Below are 19,098 nucleotides of genomic sequence, written 5' to 3'. Positions count from 1 at the left end.
ACCAGGAAAGGGGGATAGCATTTGAAATGTAAATTAAAATCCAATAAAAGAAAAATGTAAAAAAAAATACCATCTGAAGTGTTCAACAACTAATCAATACAGCACTCAAAAGTGTGCAAAAAACAAAAAAACAAACAAACAAGCAAACAAACAATCTGTTGTCTGCCCCAAAGAAAATGCTAGAAAATGCTACATTACAAAACTACTTACCTGGATGTATCTGAAACATCTTAATGGTTATCGGAATAGCAGAAAACTGGCATTAAAATAACCTGAATTATTCCTATTGGAAAAAGAATACTGGCAGAAAACAATTATAGTTTCAAGATATATGGGATTGATATAATGTATATTCCTAAGAACAAATCTCCACCAAAACTCATCCCTGACATAGATGAGGAAACAGATGTTAGTCATCAGCACACAGAAGGATAGAAAACCTTTCTAACTTTTGAGGCTTTTTCATTTGGTTTGAGCCTTGGGCTTTCAGCATTCTTCTAATTTTTCATCTTTCCAATGTCTCTGCATCTAAACAGAATGCAAGGTAAAGGACATGACATAGACCTCAAGCTTTGCATGAAGTACAAATGAATACGGGAAATATAATTTACTCTTTAATAAGTATTATGTTTTCAGACAAGACATTCTGAGGATGGTAAACTAAATCTAAATAAATAAATAAATAAAATCTAAAACTGTAGAAGGTTCCATGGCTTGTCTTCTTCATCCTAATCTTAAAGGAAAGGTCCACTTCACAGTACTCATTATTTTTGTTGAGTATTATAGTGCATGCTCGCATGTAAATCTACCTATGTTTGGTACAAGCTAGCCCATGAGATTGCTAGAAAGGTCAACTGTGAAGACTGTGCAGCCCAAAATTAACCATGTGGATTAAACATATAAAATGGTATACCTCAAATTTCCAGCAGCAGCAAGCTACAGAATAAGGTGGGACCTGGAAAAGAAGAGATTTGTTATCTTTAAATCATATATGTGGTTTTTTATTAAAATTCTGTCCTCACTGGTATTGTTTTTTCTAGGTGTCATAACCCAAGTAATGATCTCACTTAGGAGGCTGATATAGAAAGATAAGATTGGGGGATATATCAAGACTGTAAAATACAAATTCATTGATTAAAATGAATCAGTAAGATTTGATTTAAATAAGTTGCAAAGGCCACCTGTAGTTTCTATAACTGAAAAAAAAGTTTTTGAAACTTCTAACGAGCTTGTCAAATCAGTTCAGCAATTGTGACATAAAGTAAAACCATGCTGCGTTAATTCGCTATTATAATAAAATTTCCACACTCATGTCTGTACCTATTCCATGTAACTGGGCACACCTTCATACCCACAGAAGAGTCTCAGATTCATCGCCTGTTGGGTAAAATAAAAAGAATGAATCCCAGTGGATACAATAGATTTTAATCAATCTATACATTTAAGTAAGAGAATGAGGGAAGAGGTAAGGTGGACCAACAAAGCAAACATATGATGTTAATTCCCAAACTGGGCTCTGATTTAAATCAAACAAGCCAAAAAAATTAAACATGCCATGATTTGATTTGACTTCATATTTTGCACATCAGTTGTTACATTCCCCAAGATTCCACATGTACACCCAAGTCTTGCACTTTACATTTGTCTCTAGAATTCAAAATCGAAAGACTAACATGTTCTCCTTACAGGTACGTGTTAGTTTCTCAGGGTCCTGAAAGATCCAACTTAAATTAGCACTGCTTCTGATGCTGAAATAGAGCTTTGAGTCTAGGGCCTACCTTAAAGATCCTTTGAGTAACAGAAATCTGTAAACAGAGGTTGTAGATACCAAAGTTCCGTGATCTGTGTAAGAATGACTCAGTGGAGAAAATACACCCATTTTCCTCTTCTTTTTTTCTTTCTTCTCCTTTACTTCAAATTCTGAAATATTTGTCTGCCCAGTTTGCTTTCTTATATTTCAATCACCCACAGCCAACTGCTTTCTCAGGTTACTATATGAAGCATGCTAGAAATTAAAAAAAAAAAAAATTCAGAAGTCTTCCATCATTCTAAAGGATGTGATGAAATCTTGAACCACCCTACTTCATCTTGCCCAAGGTGAAGCATTGCTGCCCAGGTTTTCAGGGCAGTGTAAAAGGAATAAGCATAGACTCAGGGTTCGCTAACAGCTGCACTTTCAACTTCTGTGGAAATCTTGGCATGTGTCCACCATGCATAAGGGGGCACTACTATATACATATGGTTATATAATGACCAAAGCAAACATAGGTTAAGTGTTCTCTTTTTAAATCTAGTTTCTTCCCCTTAAGACTTCTCACTGCCTCTAGTAACCTACACATAATATGCATTAGTCCTACCCAGAGGAAGTTTGGAGAAACAGCTCACGGAAGCATGTAAATCAGAAATGAAGTTTGTCAATTGCCAAATCTACATCAGAATGGATGATATTACACTGCACAGGGTCACCCCTGACAAACATCAGATGGCTGGCTCTTTAGACAAGAGGAAAATGCAAGCCGGGAAAATGGAGGGTGAAGGGGTGGGAAGGAAGAATTGCCAAGACTTGTGGCTGAATACTGCAGAAGGTGAACGAGAGGCCAGGAGAGTATAAAGAATTGGGCCAGTATGAGGAGCATTGAAGAAAGTGGAGAATGTGAAAATGACTAACAGGAAGTGGTAGTTTCCTGTGTGCTATACAATCTGACAACTCATCTTCCATTCCTTACAAAAATCCTTAGAAAATAATCATTTTTTATGTGCTTACTTGTTTGTTTAGTTTAGATTTGATGCTTTCTTTCCTGCAATTTGTTCCAATGTGCTTGAAGCTGAAGTGATTCATTGGTGGTACAGTTAGGGCAAAACAAAGACTTCCCTTTGGAGTCTCTAACATTCTAAAATGTTTGTGCTGATGACAACGTGGAGAGACTAGTTCTCATTGTACACCGATAATTTCAGCTAGGTTTGATTTTCACTATTATTGTCATGTAGCACTACGTAAATATTACATTATAAATTATAATTATAAACACATTATATTTTCCAAGAAAAGGAGGTTGACGTCAAGGACTTGACTTGTTAAGAGGGTAGACAGAGAGAAGGGGAAGAGAGCAGAGAGAAAAAGAACAGAGCTAAACAGTAGGAGAGTATTGAAGTTCTTGAAATAGACCTGTGGGTTCTTAGATAAGCTTCTGAGTGTCTTAAAGACAAAGTAAGTTGGGAGGAGTAAAGTGATCATTTCTCTGGAACACCAAGGCTCTGGAATTCTAACAGGAAAGCGTGTGATTAAAGAACCACGCCCTAAAATGACAAAGGCACCAGCTGAATAAAAGTGTGGCATTTGGAGTTGGGGATTTAGCTCAGTGGTAGAGCGCTTGCCTAGCAAGCACAAGGCCCTGGGTTCGGTCCCCAGCTCCGGGGGGGGAAAAAAAGTGTGGCATTTATTAGAGCTTCATCTTTGTTTGCCAGGGTTGCCTCTCAACTGAGGAATGCCAGTCACCCTTGCTTTCCAGGACTGATGCTCAAAGTGAGAGGCTGTGTGAGCAATGGATGTGTCCTCTTTGGTGTATAGATTTGATAAACAGGAAACGGCCCTCATGCAAAGCATTGATACATAGTCACCCCTCCTAAACAAAGTTGTGTCATAAGCAGTAGCTTCAACAAACCTAAATGCAAATGCCTCAGAAGGGAGAGAAGGCTATTCAGTTTCTTTTGAGAGCATCTTAATTTACCTTGCAGGGTTTTTTTTTTTTATTTATCTGCCAATTTTTATAGTTTAATTAGTGCTGTTGCTCAGAAGTGTTACCCTCCATCTGGTAAATTCTAATAAAGGGGGTGGTACTTTTCATCCTACAGTGAAGGGAGATTAATAAAAATACATACCTGACATTCGCAGATATGTACACTAGAGGTTATCTCAGGGCCAGGCTGTCGAGATCTAAATTCAGTCTTTGCCAAGTGATGATGTCGCATGCCTTTAATGCTGGCATTCTGGAGGCAGTGGCAGGCAGATTTCTAGGAGTTGGGAGGAAGCCTGGTCTACAAAGCTAATGCCAAGACTACACAAGGAAACCTTATCTCAGAAAAAAAAAAAAAAAAACTCTTAAGAAATTACAAAAAAAGTTTCTACATCTTGTTCTTCTCATTTGTAAAAGGGGAATGACAGTGACAGGCCCTGTAGGATTGGAGAAACTGGGTAAGTGTGTATAAATACTTAGGACACTGTCTAGAATACAGGAAGCTCGAAATGAATCTGTCCATTAGTGCTGGAAAGGCCTTGTGTCGTTTTTACGAGTTTGTGAATGGAACCCAAGGTATTCTAATAAAAGAGTTTTATGAACACAATGAACAAAAATTCATGAGTCAACAAAGTTAAGAAAATCAACATGAAAACTAGATAAAAGAGGGCAAAAATCAACTTCCCTTCTCATTAATCAAATAAGTTGTGGTGTGAATATTAATTTGTTTTTACTTTCAAAATTCATCTTCCTTTACTTAAATTAAAAACCATTTCTTGAAACAGCATTTAGTTTCAAGACTCTCGATATAAATATCACTAGTATTCTAAGGTAAACATGTTCACGTTAATAAAGTCAGTTTGACTTTGGCAGCTAAGGAAAAAAAAAGTGTGAGGAATGAAGAAAGAATGGAGAAGAAAAACGTCTTGATTCAGGTATAAAATTGGTGACCACAGAGACACCATTAACATTCTGGCCTCTCAGAAACAGTCCTAAAGGCGTTGTTTTCCCAGATTTTCTCAATGCCTAAAATCGTCCTTCATCTTTCATCCTGGGAGTCATATAATAGGTGAAGTGTCCCATGTTGGCATCGTACATCTGAAGTGTGCTGAGTATTGTTGTAGGGAACAGTAGAGTGGCTTTTGTGAAAAAGGTCAGGAACTCAGTGCAAAAGTTAGCGGAAGTGGCTCGGTAACCTCCATGGTTACTGCTTCCTGCTCTTTATCAACATTTCTTGTTCCATACAACCTAATGTTCCTATTTCCTCATTTCATAGGCTGAAACATTCTCTAGACTTGGTGCTTCAGCTAAGGTATCTTCATCTGAAATGTAACGCTCCCTTCGTTATCAGCATACTTTAGATTTTTTTTTTTTTTTTTGGACATGCTGACATCACGATCATAGTGAGATTGTGGTCATTAGCAGTACCTGATGAAGCCTTTGGAGTGCAGGGTAAGCTGCACCAAGAAGATGTGAGACAATTCCATGAAGAGAGCTGATGTTCCCACTGGTCTCATTAATGAAGTCCTTGATGGCTGCCGGTGATTTCTTTTTTTCCAGAATGGAGTCCTGGAACGGGCAGGCATGACTCCAATTTAGTAGCAGAGTTGCCATAAGCCCTAGAGACGGTTACAGGAAAGATCTGGTTGCTAAGGGCTACCTGGTCAGGATGCAGAAGCCGTAGTAAAGTCACAGAATAGATGACCTGACCCATGGATATTAATTCAAAATATGAATCCACACTTATTTTACAACTGTGGCAAAACCACTTAAAATGTAAAAGATCTGCAGTTTGTGCAGTCCGAAGGTGAACTAGAGTTACTGCAGATTAGAGAGAGAGAGAGAGAGAGAGAGAGAGAGAGAGAGAGAGAGAGAGAGAACTACAGTGACATGATTAAAAACTGTTCTGTGAGAAAAGCACGATTCTGGCACTAGAAAAGATGCTCACTTTATGTGATAGCTTAATATCCTACGTAAAAGGCAACAGATCCAGCCCCTACTCCTAAGACAGGATCAATAGAGATGGATGTTGGACAGTTACATGTAATGACGCTCAGCAAACAGAGAACCAGAGTGAATGCAGATGTGCCATGACTAGTAACTTGAAACTGTAATACAGGGGACAGGAGATTAGATTTAAAACACAAACAAAAAAGTTGGAAGACGTGTAAGGAAAATTAAGCTGTGGCATAAGAGTTTGAAGTTAGTTTTTGAAATTCAGAAACTTCCCGAACAAGCTGGGTCTAGAAGTACCACAAAAGCACCTGGGTAGTACAATGGTGTTACGTTTAGTGTTATTTATAGGAGGACAGCAACGTTTTACAACTTAGATCTCTCTCGCAACTTACATACTCACAAGTCCAAAATGTGTGGGAAACTACGAACTTAAGGTAATCGTGTCATTTATTGTGATGATGTTTCTTGATGGGGGGTTGCTGACTCCTTGGTAGGTCCTAGAATCGCAGGTCTTCTGCTCTCTAAGATTTATTCCTTCATAAGTGATCATCACCCTTCCCCCTCCTTACCATCTTCAGCTCAAGTCTCTTGCCTAAACAGAAGAGATTGTGACAGCCATACATTTAAAAATGAGGCTCTGATTTAGAAAGCGAAAAAAAGAGGATATACGGAAAAGTTTGGAGGGAGGAAAGGGGAGGAGGAAATGATATGAGCAGATTACAAACTCAAAAATAAAGTATTTTAGAAATAAAATTTAAAAAGAGCAAAGTTGATGAAGACCAAGTATTTTCTTTTATGCACCTTGGGTGAGATGGAGCTCAATAATGGGATGGTTTCCTTAACGTCCCATGAGAGTGCTTTCTTTCAGCCATTTCCTCAGAAGAGTTCCATTGTCAGTTTAAAAGAATGGAGATTATATATATATATATATATATATATATATATATATATATATTCGCAAAATTTGTCAATAAAAGCACAACATTATGAAAATAATTGGATATAGACAAGCTCAAATTGTCTTTCTAAACCATACTCCAAAGTTCAAACCAAACTGAATTACATGAGACTTCCAGACTTTAAGCCAGGAATTTCAAATGCAGCATTAAATTATTATGAATTTTAGTTAAAATGTCCTCATAAGAAACTTTAAAGTTTAAAGATAACCAAAATATCAGAATATATTACATACAATTATGAAAATGTCAAAGACTCTATACATAATTAATATATGCTAATAAATACTTTTAAAGCTTTAAAGAGTCAAAAATCAAGATAAAATAAACATCTAAATACTAGGGTAGTTTTACCTCACTTCAGTCTCATAGTCATCTTATAAATGTATACTGAGTTGATACCTTTATATTTCTGATCAACTCACCAAAATTTTCCCTTTAAAAATTTTTTTCTTTTAACTTCAAATAAAAACGTTAAATGTATTGATTTCACTTCAAATTTTCTACTTTCTGTTAATCTGTGTTTGGATTTCTGAAAAAAATTCACTTTGTGTCATTGACTTTAATTACAAGGAATATCAGAATTTCATTTACAATCATTCAAGGCTGAAAGTCCCAAAAATTTTCTTTCTCTTCTGATCATTATGGAGGTTAGAGAGAATGGCAAAAAATTTTTTCTAAAGAACTAGTTAAAGTGAGTTCAGAGAACGATCTGACAGTGTGACTTCCTTAATTACTGGTTCATAACTTTATTCTGAGTCAAATATTTGAATGTAGAAAAATTTATGATCTCATTTTATCTAAATCAAATTAATCAGTTCAAATTAAGATAGCAATATAAGAAATTTTAGTAATTAAACCTAAAGCATGAATAATTTGGACAAGTACAAAAATCATATGTCCAAACTATACATTTCCTGAATATATTTGTTAAGGAATTGTAGTAATTTTCCAACATTCTGATTATATTATTTTATACTTGCATAAATATACCAGATGTAATTGTTACTCATTTTTATTTCTCTTTCCTAAGCAAAATGAAAAAAGAGCTCAGTATGTATTTCTAGTCGCATGCTCTGATAGATAGAATGTGTAAAAATAGCCCTGTGAATTGATGGGTACATGCATATTTTAGATTGCCTTCCATGTCTTTTCATTTAGCAATTATCTCATCAAGGTAGGTGCAGCAAGGATTGTTTGCCAAAATAATAAGTTTCGTGAGAGTGAATTTCTTATCTAATACTTTTCTTTATCCTTGGGGGGGAAATTAAATACCAGGCATAGAGAAATCACTTAAATACTTATTGTTTCTGAAGCAGTAAAATTCTAAATCCTAGTGAGAAATAGCATGCAATATCAAAATGTACAAATAAAATTTCATCTTTTTAGTGAAAACATTCTGTGAGACTTGAAGAGCTAATCTGTACTCAAATGTGGAGTTTAGCAGTTAGGGCTCTTGGCCAATTACCAGCTATGCCACCAAGAAGCTTCCATTTTAAACTATATCTGTGAAACGCATGTGGAAGAAGACTCTTGTGTATTTGATGGGGATCAACAAGTTAGGGAGGTAAATGTGTTTTTAAGACAACTTCAATTATTGCTATTCTGAGGAAGTGAAGGACTAGAAGGTTGCCAGAGGCATAAAGCCAACTGCCTGGGCATGTAGGATCTCAGATGTTTTATGATTCCACAGAATGCATGAGGGCACACAGAGAGTAGCACACACAGAGGGTGCAGAGTGGTATGCTCAAGAGCCCATTGGCTGTTGCCATGGAGGCTGACAATAATGGTGTATGGGGAACAAACAGAAAGGCATAAAAAAGAGAAGACTGTGCCACATTTTCTGAGAAAGAAACCTGGGAATTGCTTGCCTTTCATTGGTCATCACTATGGAGACAGCCCTTAAAAGCCTAGGTTGGAAATTAGCTTCGGTATACACACACACACACACACACACACACACACACACACACACACACACACACACACACACCTGACAGAGGTACGCATCAGCAAAAATATTATTTAACATTAACTTCGTAAACCGTTTTCAGAATCCCTTAGCAATGTATTTCAAAGACAAATTCCCCTGAATACTGAATACACAGAAAATATTCAAAGTATTTACCAATCTTTCTTCTAACTCTGGTATTCATTTTGATAAAATCACCTCATGCATCCAATTTTATGTCTAGGTTGAAAACCAGTGTTATTTCAACCAACATCAGTGGGTCTGAGGAACAAATCAGTGTTTCAAATAGTTAACAAACCATTCTGCTACACATAGAGTACTTAAGAGCTGTGAGACTCTGGTGTTAGGCAGGTTTATTTCAAGTTACTGTTATACCCTGGGTCAATATTTTGCATGGTGCATTACTAAACAAGGTTGCCCCGGCAACCCATTATATGAAAGAAACAGGTGCGCTGTAACCTGGGGCTCCTGAGGCCCGAAGTTAGTGTTTGTTTTTACATCTTCTTCCGCCTCCTTGCACAATATAGCAGTTTCCCCAACTCAGTTTAATACAGCGATCATCTTCTGAACACATTTCGGTTTTTCATTTTTCCTAATAGCCTGCAACGAACATAAAGGTTTACAGAATGGGATAGCACAAACCTATAATCCAAGCACTCAAGATCCAGGAAATCAAGGAAGAAAAATCTCAGTCTGACCTACCCTAAAGTTCTAGGCTAGGCTGAGATCTATAACAAGTTCCGGGAGAGTGGAGGTTACCTAGCAAGGCCTTATCATAGTAAAAGTGCAGAAAGAATGTAGGGTTTTCCCCATTTTAAAAACTGTGGAAGAGGGACCAGAAGGACTGTGGGAGCCAGAGGAATGGTCATAAAGAGGAGCAGAGTAGGGATGACACCAATGGACATCTCAAAGTAGACAGGGAAAGACACAAGGTTTCAACCCTGCAAAAAGAGCTGCACTCAGCTGATAAACTGGGGAGTGGGAGAGGTGGTACTCCTCATGGAAGAACTCATCATTTGGCTACTCCATACCAAATAGTCAGCCCTGAAATCATTCATAGAGGTCACATCATAGAAACTGAAATAAGTCGTATTTTTGAATATATCTCAAAAATTAAAAAAAATAATATAAGAAATAAAAATAATATTAGAAAACCTATTCTAAAGGAAGCACATATTGTAGGAACATATATAAACATTTTGCTCTCAGAATCTGAACATTTATCATAACTTTTTATTCACTAAGAAACATAAAAGAATTCAGTCACTTCCTATATGGAAAGGACTTAAGGGTTTTTTCTTCTTTCTGTGACATTAATTTATTTGGTAATATAATGGAAAAGTGTATGTTTTCAGTTTATTGACAGTATGTGTGGAAAGAAATTGTCCCTGCACCTGAATTCTTTGGGAGGCATGGAACAGATACTGTGCTTCCTGTGGTAAGAAGACATAAGTTTTACTCTTTTCAATCAGAAACCTCCCTAGCCCAAATAAAAAGGCTTAATAGAAAGGAAAGAGACAGCTGTAGTTGACAAAACTCTACTTATTCTTGGTAACTTATTCCTTAAAGTAAGAAATTCTGCAGCCAAGGCAGGCAAACCTCAAACTATTAATAGTTTACCTACATTGTGAACCTCAACCCAACCTGCCCTTTAAACCTAACTCCTTGGGCTTCAGCCAATAACAAGAGTAATGTCAGAGGAGCACTCCTCCATTGTTGGTGGGATTGCAGACTGGTACAACCATTCTGGAAATCAGTCTGGAGGTTCCTCAGAAAATTGGACATTGAACTACCTGAGGACCCAGCTATACCTCTCTTGGGCATATACCCAAAAGATGCCCCAACATATAACAAAGACACATGCTCCAATATGTTCGTAGCAGCCTTATTTATAATAGCCAGAAGCTGGAAAGAACCCAGAGAACCCTTCAACAGAGGGGATACAAAAAAGGTGGTAAATCTACACAATGGAATATTACTCAGCTATCAAAAACAATGACTTTATGAAATTCATAGGCAAATAGATGGAACTGAAAAATATCATCCTGAGTGAGGTAACCCAATCACAGAAAAACACACATGGTATGCACTCATTGATAAGTGGATATTAGCCCAGATGCTCAAATCACCCTAGATCCACAGAACACATGAAACTCAAGAAGAATGACCAAAATGTGAATGCCTCACTCCTTCTTTAAAAGGGGAACAAGAATACCCTTGGGAGGAAATAGGGAGGCAAAGTTTAAAACAGAGGCAGAAGGAACACCCATTCAGAGCCTGCCCCACATGTGGCCCATACATATACAGCCACCCAATTAGACAAGATGGATGAAGCAAAGAAGTGCAGGCTGACAGGAACCAGATGTAGCTCTCTCCTGAGAGACACAGCCAGAATACAGCAAATACGTAGGTGAATGCCATCATTAAACCACCGAACTGAGAATGGGACCCCCATTGAAGGAATCAGAGAAAGGACTGAAAGAGCTTGAAGGGGCTTGAGACCCCATATGAACAACAATGCCAAGCAACCAGAGCTTCCAGGGACTAAGCCACTACCTAAAGACTATACATGGACTGACCCTGGGCTCCGACCTCATAGGTAGCAATGAATATCCTAGTAAGAGTACCAATGGAAGGGGAAGCCCTTGGTCCTGCCAAGACTGAACACCCAGTGAACGTGATTGTTGGAGGGAGGGCGGTAATGGGGGGGGGGAGAATGGGGAGGGGAACACCCATAAAGAAGGGGAGTGGGAGGGGTTAGGGGGATGTTGGCCAGGAAACCGGGAAAGGGAATAACAATCGAAATGTAAATAAGAAATACCCAAGTTAATAAAGATGAAAAAAAAAAAGAAGAAGAAGAAGAAGAGTAATGTCGTCTTCATCTGGGGGCTAAAGACAAAAAGGTCAAAATAAGGGCAGATTTTCTGCCAACTGACGTGAATCCTTCTGTCTTCCAGATGTCAGAGCCAAACAAATGATAGTCCTAGGAATTTAAATGAATCCTCTTCCTAAGTCAGTGTACCCTGGAATCCAGATTTTCCTTGCTAGAGACCAGGCTTTCACTTATAAATGCTAAAAGTCTGTCTTGACATGGGAAAGCGATCCTGATTCCAGTGTACCTTAACACTTGGGAAATATATCTGTCACATACTAGTCCATAAAGTGTTTCATGGAGATTATTTCTTTGATATTTAAAAGTTGAAATTCAACCTTGAAGCATGATTGACAAATATTTTTAAGCAGAAGAATAAATCTGATATAATGTAAATATAAAGTATAATTGTTGACATATTTTTTGTACCCATTTGGCCTGAAATTTTAGCAGTGTGAAGAATGAGTTGCCAGGAGCCAAGCCTGCTTACACACCCTCTGGCTCAGGAACATTTCAGGAATGTTAAGCCCACTTACACACTCTGGGACACCTAGCCAGTTGTCAGTTCTTATCACTTTTATAGCTTCTGCCTCCAGCCGTCTCTTCTTACCAGTTTATACCTGCAACTTACGGTTTAGGGCTATATGGAGGGTCATGATGGTAATGAAATTGGTCCTGGGTCCTGGGTGACCTTCCTGCCTGCTTGTCTTTATAAGCCACTGGGTTTTTGTTTTTTGGGTTTTTTTTGTTTGTTTGTTTGTTTGTTTGTTTGTTTTGGGTTTTTTTGGGGGGGTGGTTTTTTTTAATTAAAGTTTGAGAGCTTGATCTGAATGTAGACTTGCTCTCCTTCTTTGTGCCTCCTGTCCCCCATTCTTTTGTCCACTCCCAGGTCTCCGCTGAAACACCAGCCAGCTGGGGTAGTTGGCGCCCAATGTGGGGCCTGGGTACCGGATCTGATTGAACATTGATTTTGCCCATGGATGCCCCCCATATAGGATCGCTGTTTCCCGGACGACAAGAGTCACCACTTCCCTGAGGAAGTGAGAGAAGATCCAACTTGCGACCACCATAGCAACCCACTGTGAGTCAGATTTGAGTAAGGTAAGGAATTGAGCAATGCAAAATGGACCAGGCACTGACTAAGCATGACTTATTCTTACAGGGTCTTAAAGAGGATCTTGCTAAATTCTTTATATTCACTGAGGATGTTTGTCCTTGGTTTCCCCAAGAGGGAACTATTGAAAAAAGGTGGGCCAGACTGGGAGACTGTCTGAAAGATTTTTATAAGACATTTGGCCCAGAAAAAGTCCCTGTTCCAACCTTCTCCTACTGGAACTTGATTAATGAAATACTTAGGGTTTACAAGACATGGCCAGATATTCAAGAGGTAGTTACAGAGGGAGAAAAGGCCCTACAGTGCCTTTCTCAAGCTCCTTCTGTCTGTGATTCTGTCTCCATCATCATTTCAGACCTGGTGTTCCCCGGTTCCCCGTGAGGGGTCAGAGCGAAGTTGGCTGGCCTCTAGGGCCACAGGTGAAATACCACTACTCTCATCATTTTTTCACTGACCCGCTTTGGGGGGTGAGCCCAAAGGGGCTCTCACTTCTGGCTCCAAGTGCATGTCTGCACTCGCCCGCGCGTAGGCGACCCACTCTGGGGTCAGTGCCAGGTGAGGAGTTTGACTGGGATGGTACACCTGTGAAACGGTAACACAGTGTCCAAAGGCAAGCTCAGGGAGGACAGAAACCTCCTGTGGAGCGGAAGGGCAAAAGCTTGCTCGATCTTGATTGTCAGTACAAATACAGACCATGAAAGTGGGGCCTTACGATCTTTCTGACCTTTTGGGTTTTAAGCAGGAAGTATCAGAAAAGTTACCACAGGGGTAACTGTCTGTGGTGTCCAGAAACACTAAGCCACCATCGAATTGGAATGTATATTTCTGGAACCTGCCTTGGGAACTCTGGGTAGAGAGCTTGATCGATTGATATATTTTGTACTAAAGTCCAAATATTTTGATAAGTTTCTTATTGATATTGAAATTGATAAAAGGTGTTTAATTGGCCTATCAGGCTCATTGTTTAACACTATCGTTTAGCCTACTTCCTCTTTGAAAATTGTTTAATCTTTGTAATGGGTGTGTCTTTTGAGTTTTATGGTTATATTATTATTCTGGGAGAGAGTGCAAGATACAAGCTTTGCTGGTTACAGACTAAGAAATACAATATTCTGGGATAAAGGTTTTGTTTTTGTGGTTTTTTAAAAGTGTGATTAGGTTCTGGAAACCTCACAGAGTCATACTGATCAGATTTGAGAGAGGAAAATCACCTGAAAAACTAGATTCAGGAGAATCAAAGAGATATCTCGATTCTAAATTTTTGTCTTGAGAATCATATTTTGCTGAATGTACCTACTTAGATTCCTATTCTCAAGGACTTCCAGCTGGGTCCAGTCAAGACACATATCCGGCCACAACATTTGCTTCCTACCCCCTAACCCCAAATATATCTCAATGCCCATGTACAGCTTGAAGAAGTTATGGAGGAGTCGTCGCCCCAATTCCCTGGACTTTTGGGGGGCTGAAAGTGGTTGTTCTAAGGTTGTGTTTATGAGGAATTTAGAATTTGTTGTAATTTAACAGGGAGGAATTAGCTAGATTGAGTTGTACAGACATAATCTCATTTGGTAACTAAGCTAAAATTATATCTTTGCTTTGGTATCGAATTATTGGTTAAAAATGTTTAAAGGTGTAAGGTTTAGAGCCAATCCTTCTATTGATGCCATTACAAATTTATGAGCTTCATTAGACAACAGATTGATTCCTGGCATCCAAACCTCTACAAATTTATTATCAGAGACTTGATTTGGCTGACAGAGGCCTGACTGAGCCCTATGATGATCTGCCTCCTTTAGGAGCAACATAAAATTCAGATTTATGCTCCCCTGTATTGGCGTGGGTACCTTCAAGGGGTGCGAGAGGAGGTACTGCAAGGGGAGGACCCTATTGTCCATCTCTGAGTCCCCTGAGAAGTACACCTGATTACATAGAGGTTGGTGTTAAACTCTCCCTTGGTCAGATTTCACAGATAAGACTTCTGTCAAAATCACCACGAAAAAAATTCCTCTCCTCTCAAAAAAGACACCGATGCTGCACAAAGTACTGAGAGAATCAGGTCAATGCTTCCCCGCTCTGGTTAATGCCCATTTGTCCTCACAATGCTATATCATCCCTGGCTTCTTATTGGCCTCATAAAAAGAGTTAAAAGGGGAGGAATGAGTTAAGATGTTTCAGTTAAAAATGGTTTACTGTAAATATTAACTGCAATTACAGTAATAATAGCTTGAAATGTAAATTCAAGTTGTTTTAAAGGTATAGAAATATCGTGGAGAATATCTGCATTTCCCAGCACTGATTGAAAAAAGCAAACAAACTGAGCATGACCACTAGTGACTTTAACACCAGCCCTGTGGAGGACAGATGCAGGAGCATCACTAAGGCTTGGTTGCCAGCTTGAGAGACCAGTCAGTCTCAAGAGAACAACCTCTAACTTCCTCTAACCTCTGAGTGAGCACTTGTGTTTGCGTTTGGGTCCGTGTCCGTGTTCGTGTCCGTGTCCGTGTCCGTGTCCGTGTCTGAGTTTGTGTCTGTGTCTGTGTGTCTGAGTCTGTGTCTGTGTCTGTGTCTGTGTCTGTGTCTGTGTCTGTGTCTGTGTCCGTGTCCGTGTTCATGTCTGTGTCTGTGTGTGTGTCTGTGTCTATGTGTGTGTCTGTGTCTGTGTCTGTGTGTGTCTGTGTCTGTGTCTGTGTCTGTGTGTGTGTCTGTGTGTGTCCGTGTCCCGTGTCTGTGTCTATGTGTGTGTCTGTGTCTGTGTGTGTGTCTGTGTCTGTGTCTGTGTCTGTGTGTGTGTCTGTGTCTGTGTCTCTGTGTCTGAATCTGTGTCTGTGTGTGTGTCTGTGGCTGTGTGTGTGTGTGTCTGTGTCTGTGTCTCTCTGTGTGTGTGTGTGTGTCTGGGGGGGTCTGTATGTGTCTGTGTGTGTCTGTGTCTGAGTCTGTGTCTGAATCTGTGTCTGTGTGTGTGTCTGTGTCTGAATCTGTGTCTGTGTGTGTGTCTGTGTCTGTGTCTGTGTCTGTGTCTGTGTGTCTGTGTGTGTGTGTGTCTGTGGCTGTGTGTGTGTCTGTGTGTGTGTCTGTGTGTGTGTGTGTGTCTGTGTGTCTGTGTCTGTGTCTGTGTTTGTGTCTGTGTCTGTGTCTGAGTCTGTGTCTGAGTCTGTGTCTGAGTCTGTGTCTGAATCTGTGTCTGTGTCTGTGTGTGTGTGTGTATAGGTCTGTGTCTGTGTCTGTGTCTGTGTCTGTGTCTGTGTGTCTGTGTCTGAGTCTGTGTCTGAATCTGTGTCTGTGTGTGTGTCTGTGTCTGTGTCTGTGTGTGTGTGTGTGTGTCTGTGGCTGTGTGTGTGTCTGTGTGTGTGTCTGTGTGTGTGTGTGTGTGTCTGTGTGTGTGTGTGTGTGTGTGTCTGTGTCTGAGTCTGTGTCTGTGTGTCTGTGTCTGTGTCTCTGTGTGTGTCTGTGTCTGTGTCTGTGTCTGTGTCCGTGTCCGTGTCTGTGTCTGTGTCTGAGTTTGTGTCTGTGTCTGAGTCTGTGTCTGAATCTGTGTCTGTGTCTCTGTGTGTGTCTGTGTCTGTGTCTGTGTCCGTGTCCATGTTCGTGTCCGTGTCTGTCTGTGTGTGTGTCTGTGTCTGTGTCTGTGTGTGTGTCTGTGTGTGTGTCTGTGTCTGTGTCTGTGTGGTCCATGTCTGTGTCTGAGTCCATGTCTGTGTCCGTGTCTGTCCGTGTACGTGTCTGTGTCCGTGACCAAGTCTGTGTCCATGTCCGTGGTCCTGTGTCCGAGTCCGATGTCCGGAATGCGTCCGGAGGTCCTGTCCCAGTCTGTGTCCAGTCTGTTTTCTGTGTCTGTCTGTGTCTGTGTCTGTGTCTGTGTCTGTGTCTGTGTCTGTGTCTGTGTCTGTGTCTGTGTCTGTGTCTATGTCAGAGAACTTTCAGGAGTCAGCTTTCACAGTGACATTCAGAGACTGAACTTCGGTTTGTACAGCAGGTGCTTGTACCTGCTGGGCACTCTCACTCTAGCCTATAATGTTTCCTTAATCCAGTTCTTCTAGAAAACAAATGATGGCATTCAGAAATCCTGCGATTATTTTTTTTAATTTCATTAATTTAAATTGTTTTTATCCTGCAAGATGTTTATCTAAATCAAAGATATAACATGATAGATAGATAGATAGATAGATAGATAGATAGATAGATAGATAGATAGATAGATAGATAGATAGGGGAGTTAAATCCTAAAAGTTATTTGTAACATAAAAGTATCATTAAATAAAACCACATATAACGTACTTAATCTATTGGACACCATTTAGTTTAGCCTATCTTAAGCTATGTTCTAGATATTTAACATTGGGCAACAATTTGCCAAAGTATCTAACACAGCCTATTTTATTTTCTGAAAACATTGATTGTCTCATGTACCTTACTGAAAAGTACACTGAAAATGCAAAGTAGAATATTTTTATAGGTACTTTCTCACTATTGTAAAGCTAAAACACCCTAACTCTAACCATATTGTTTGGAGAGCATCTTATGCTCCACGAGGACCAAGAGAATTATCTTCCATTTGTTTAGCTGAAAAGCTTCAGTTCCTCTGTGTTCAGTGAATGTATTGACAGTCCTTTTTGTCCTATGCAGTTTTTCTTCTGCTTTTAAGCCTTTTTGAGTTCAAATAAATGCTCTCACGTGAAATTCTTAGGGCTTTTAATCAGTATATCTATTTACGATGAACTCTCTAGCTCTGTGTTAAATGGACTTACTATAGCAAAATCAATATAGTTAAACTCAAATAGAGGTTACTATTACCATTTACATAGTTTTATATATTATTTATATGTACAAACAACACAATGACTATATATGAATGCTAACTGTAATAAATTTTGTAGACATTATACAAATATATGATGCACAGACATGTAGGCATAAGTGCACATAATAATCTCCTCTTTAGTATTATGAAAGATAGTTTATAAAGCACCAAATGTATTCATAAGACTGTTTTGCATAAGCTAGAGAGCTGGCTCAGGAGCTGAGAGAACTTCCTGCTCTGGCTGGGGACTCAAGCATAGTTCCCAGTATCTATCTTTGACAGCTCACAATCACCAGCTTCAGGAGAATCCCAGTCCTCTGGCCTCCTGCAATTGGATTCATGTGGTGTACACACACACACACACACACACACACACACACACACACACACACACGATTAGAAATAATGCAGACCTTTATTTAAATGAATCTTCTATGATCCTAATAATATTAAATTTTAATTCCATATATTTTCCAGTATTTTATTAAAGATAAGTTTTAACATATAAATATTTGTGTTAATATAATTTCAAAGGTTGCATATTTCACTACATAACTATGCCAGATTAATTTCCTAAATTTTAGGTATTTATGAGAGTCTCTAAATCATATGGCTTCTTAAAAATGAATATCATTTGGATTATGTCCTAATTAAAGACTTGTAAGCACATGAAAAGGCTCTTGATCCTTATTTACAATTTTTTCTAAAACCTGTTTATTTCAACTGAATGATATTGAATGCCATTTCTAACTATGCAATTATTTATAAAACTATATTAATAATCAAATAAATGCTTTTAAATTTCAGGTATTGACTACTACTGAAGCCTCCATAGATTCTTAGATAATTTGCATTTAATATTTCTATGGATTACCCATGTCCTTTGCTTCTTGGTCTTTGGTACCTACAGTAAAGATTTCCTTTTACTATTGTGTGAATGCCTTAAATCTCAGTAATGTTAATCAGGTATCACAATGGGAACAAGATATAATGTGTGAATTTATTAAATAAAATATAGCAAAGTCTGTATTTCCACATTGTTGACTATTTTTACCCCAAATCACATTCAAGATGCTGTTGCTGTGTGATGTGACTATATATGCTTAAAGCTTCCTGGCAATTGGCAGTGAACTTACATGGTACTGCAACAAAATAAACAGCTGACTTCAAAGCACAGTGTTAACAATCTGGGGACTTACATGCTACCCAAGAAATCCAAGGATTTTACATCTAGCAAATTATGTACAAAACCTACTATCTGCTAGAAGCATTAAAAGTAGATCGGAAGAGGTTTTGTTAAAACTCAACTTAGTCAAGGAAGACACAAACACTTAGAAATGCCTTATCGTTTCCGGTTGAATTTTTACATTTTACCTTGGCATTTTTCTTGCCAGCTCTGACCGCCTGCTTTCTATTGAGCATGCTAGTTCTGTCTCTGAAAAACCTCAAGGTACTTTTGGAATCTGATCTGCGTGGTCAACGCAGTCTCATTTCTCTTTCGACACATCTCACTTTTCACTTTCAGAAGCGAGTTCCCTTTTCTTTCAAGTCTCAGTAAAATGTAAGATTTCCAAACAGGGAGGTCTACTTAGTTTTGTACCTGTGTGAGACATGATATGCTTAGAGAAACGACTATCAGAGAAGCGTGATTAAAAGTCAGCTCGACATGAGAGTAATGAAAAAGTCAATTTCCAAA

The 19,098-nt window shown here is 38.8% G+C and overlaps 1 protein-coding gene across 1 annotated transcript in view; it reads right to left on the bottom strand.

Annotated features, from left to right (window-relative positions):
- Nucleotides 1-10,772: 10,772 nt before the first annotated feature.
- The window catches only part of LOC116904249, a 9,223-nt gene continuing 897 nt past the window's right edge, over nucleotides 10,773-19,098 (bottom strand). Inside the window, exons 2-6 of the mRNA XM_032907207.1 lie at nucleotides 14,425-14,448; nucleotides 13,060-13,180; nucleotides 12,264-12,517; nucleotides 12,122-12,208; nucleotides 10,773-10,834 (exon numbers count right to left, since the gene is read on the bottom strand). Of these exons, the coding sequence (XP_032763098.1) occupies nucleotides 10,773-10,834; nucleotides 12,122-12,208; nucleotides 12,264-12,517; nucleotides 13,060-13,180; nucleotides 14,425-14,448 (548 nt within the window). The remainder of the gene's footprint in view (nucleotides 10,835-12,121; nucleotides 12,209-12,263; nucleotides 12,518-13,059; nucleotides 13,181-14,424; nucleotides 14,449-19,098) is intronic.

The sequence above is a fragment of the Rattus rattus genome, chromosome 6 (assembly GCF_011064425.1).
Source record: "Rattus rattus isolate New Zealand chromosome 6, Rrattus_CSIRO_v1, whole genome shotgun sequence".
Taxonomy (NCBI): domain Eukaryota; kingdom Metazoa; phylum Chordata; class Mammalia; order Rodentia; family Muridae; genus Rattus; species Rattus rattus.
Note: the sequence above shows the minus strand (reverse complement) of the source record. Positions and strands in the feature narration are given on the sequence as shown.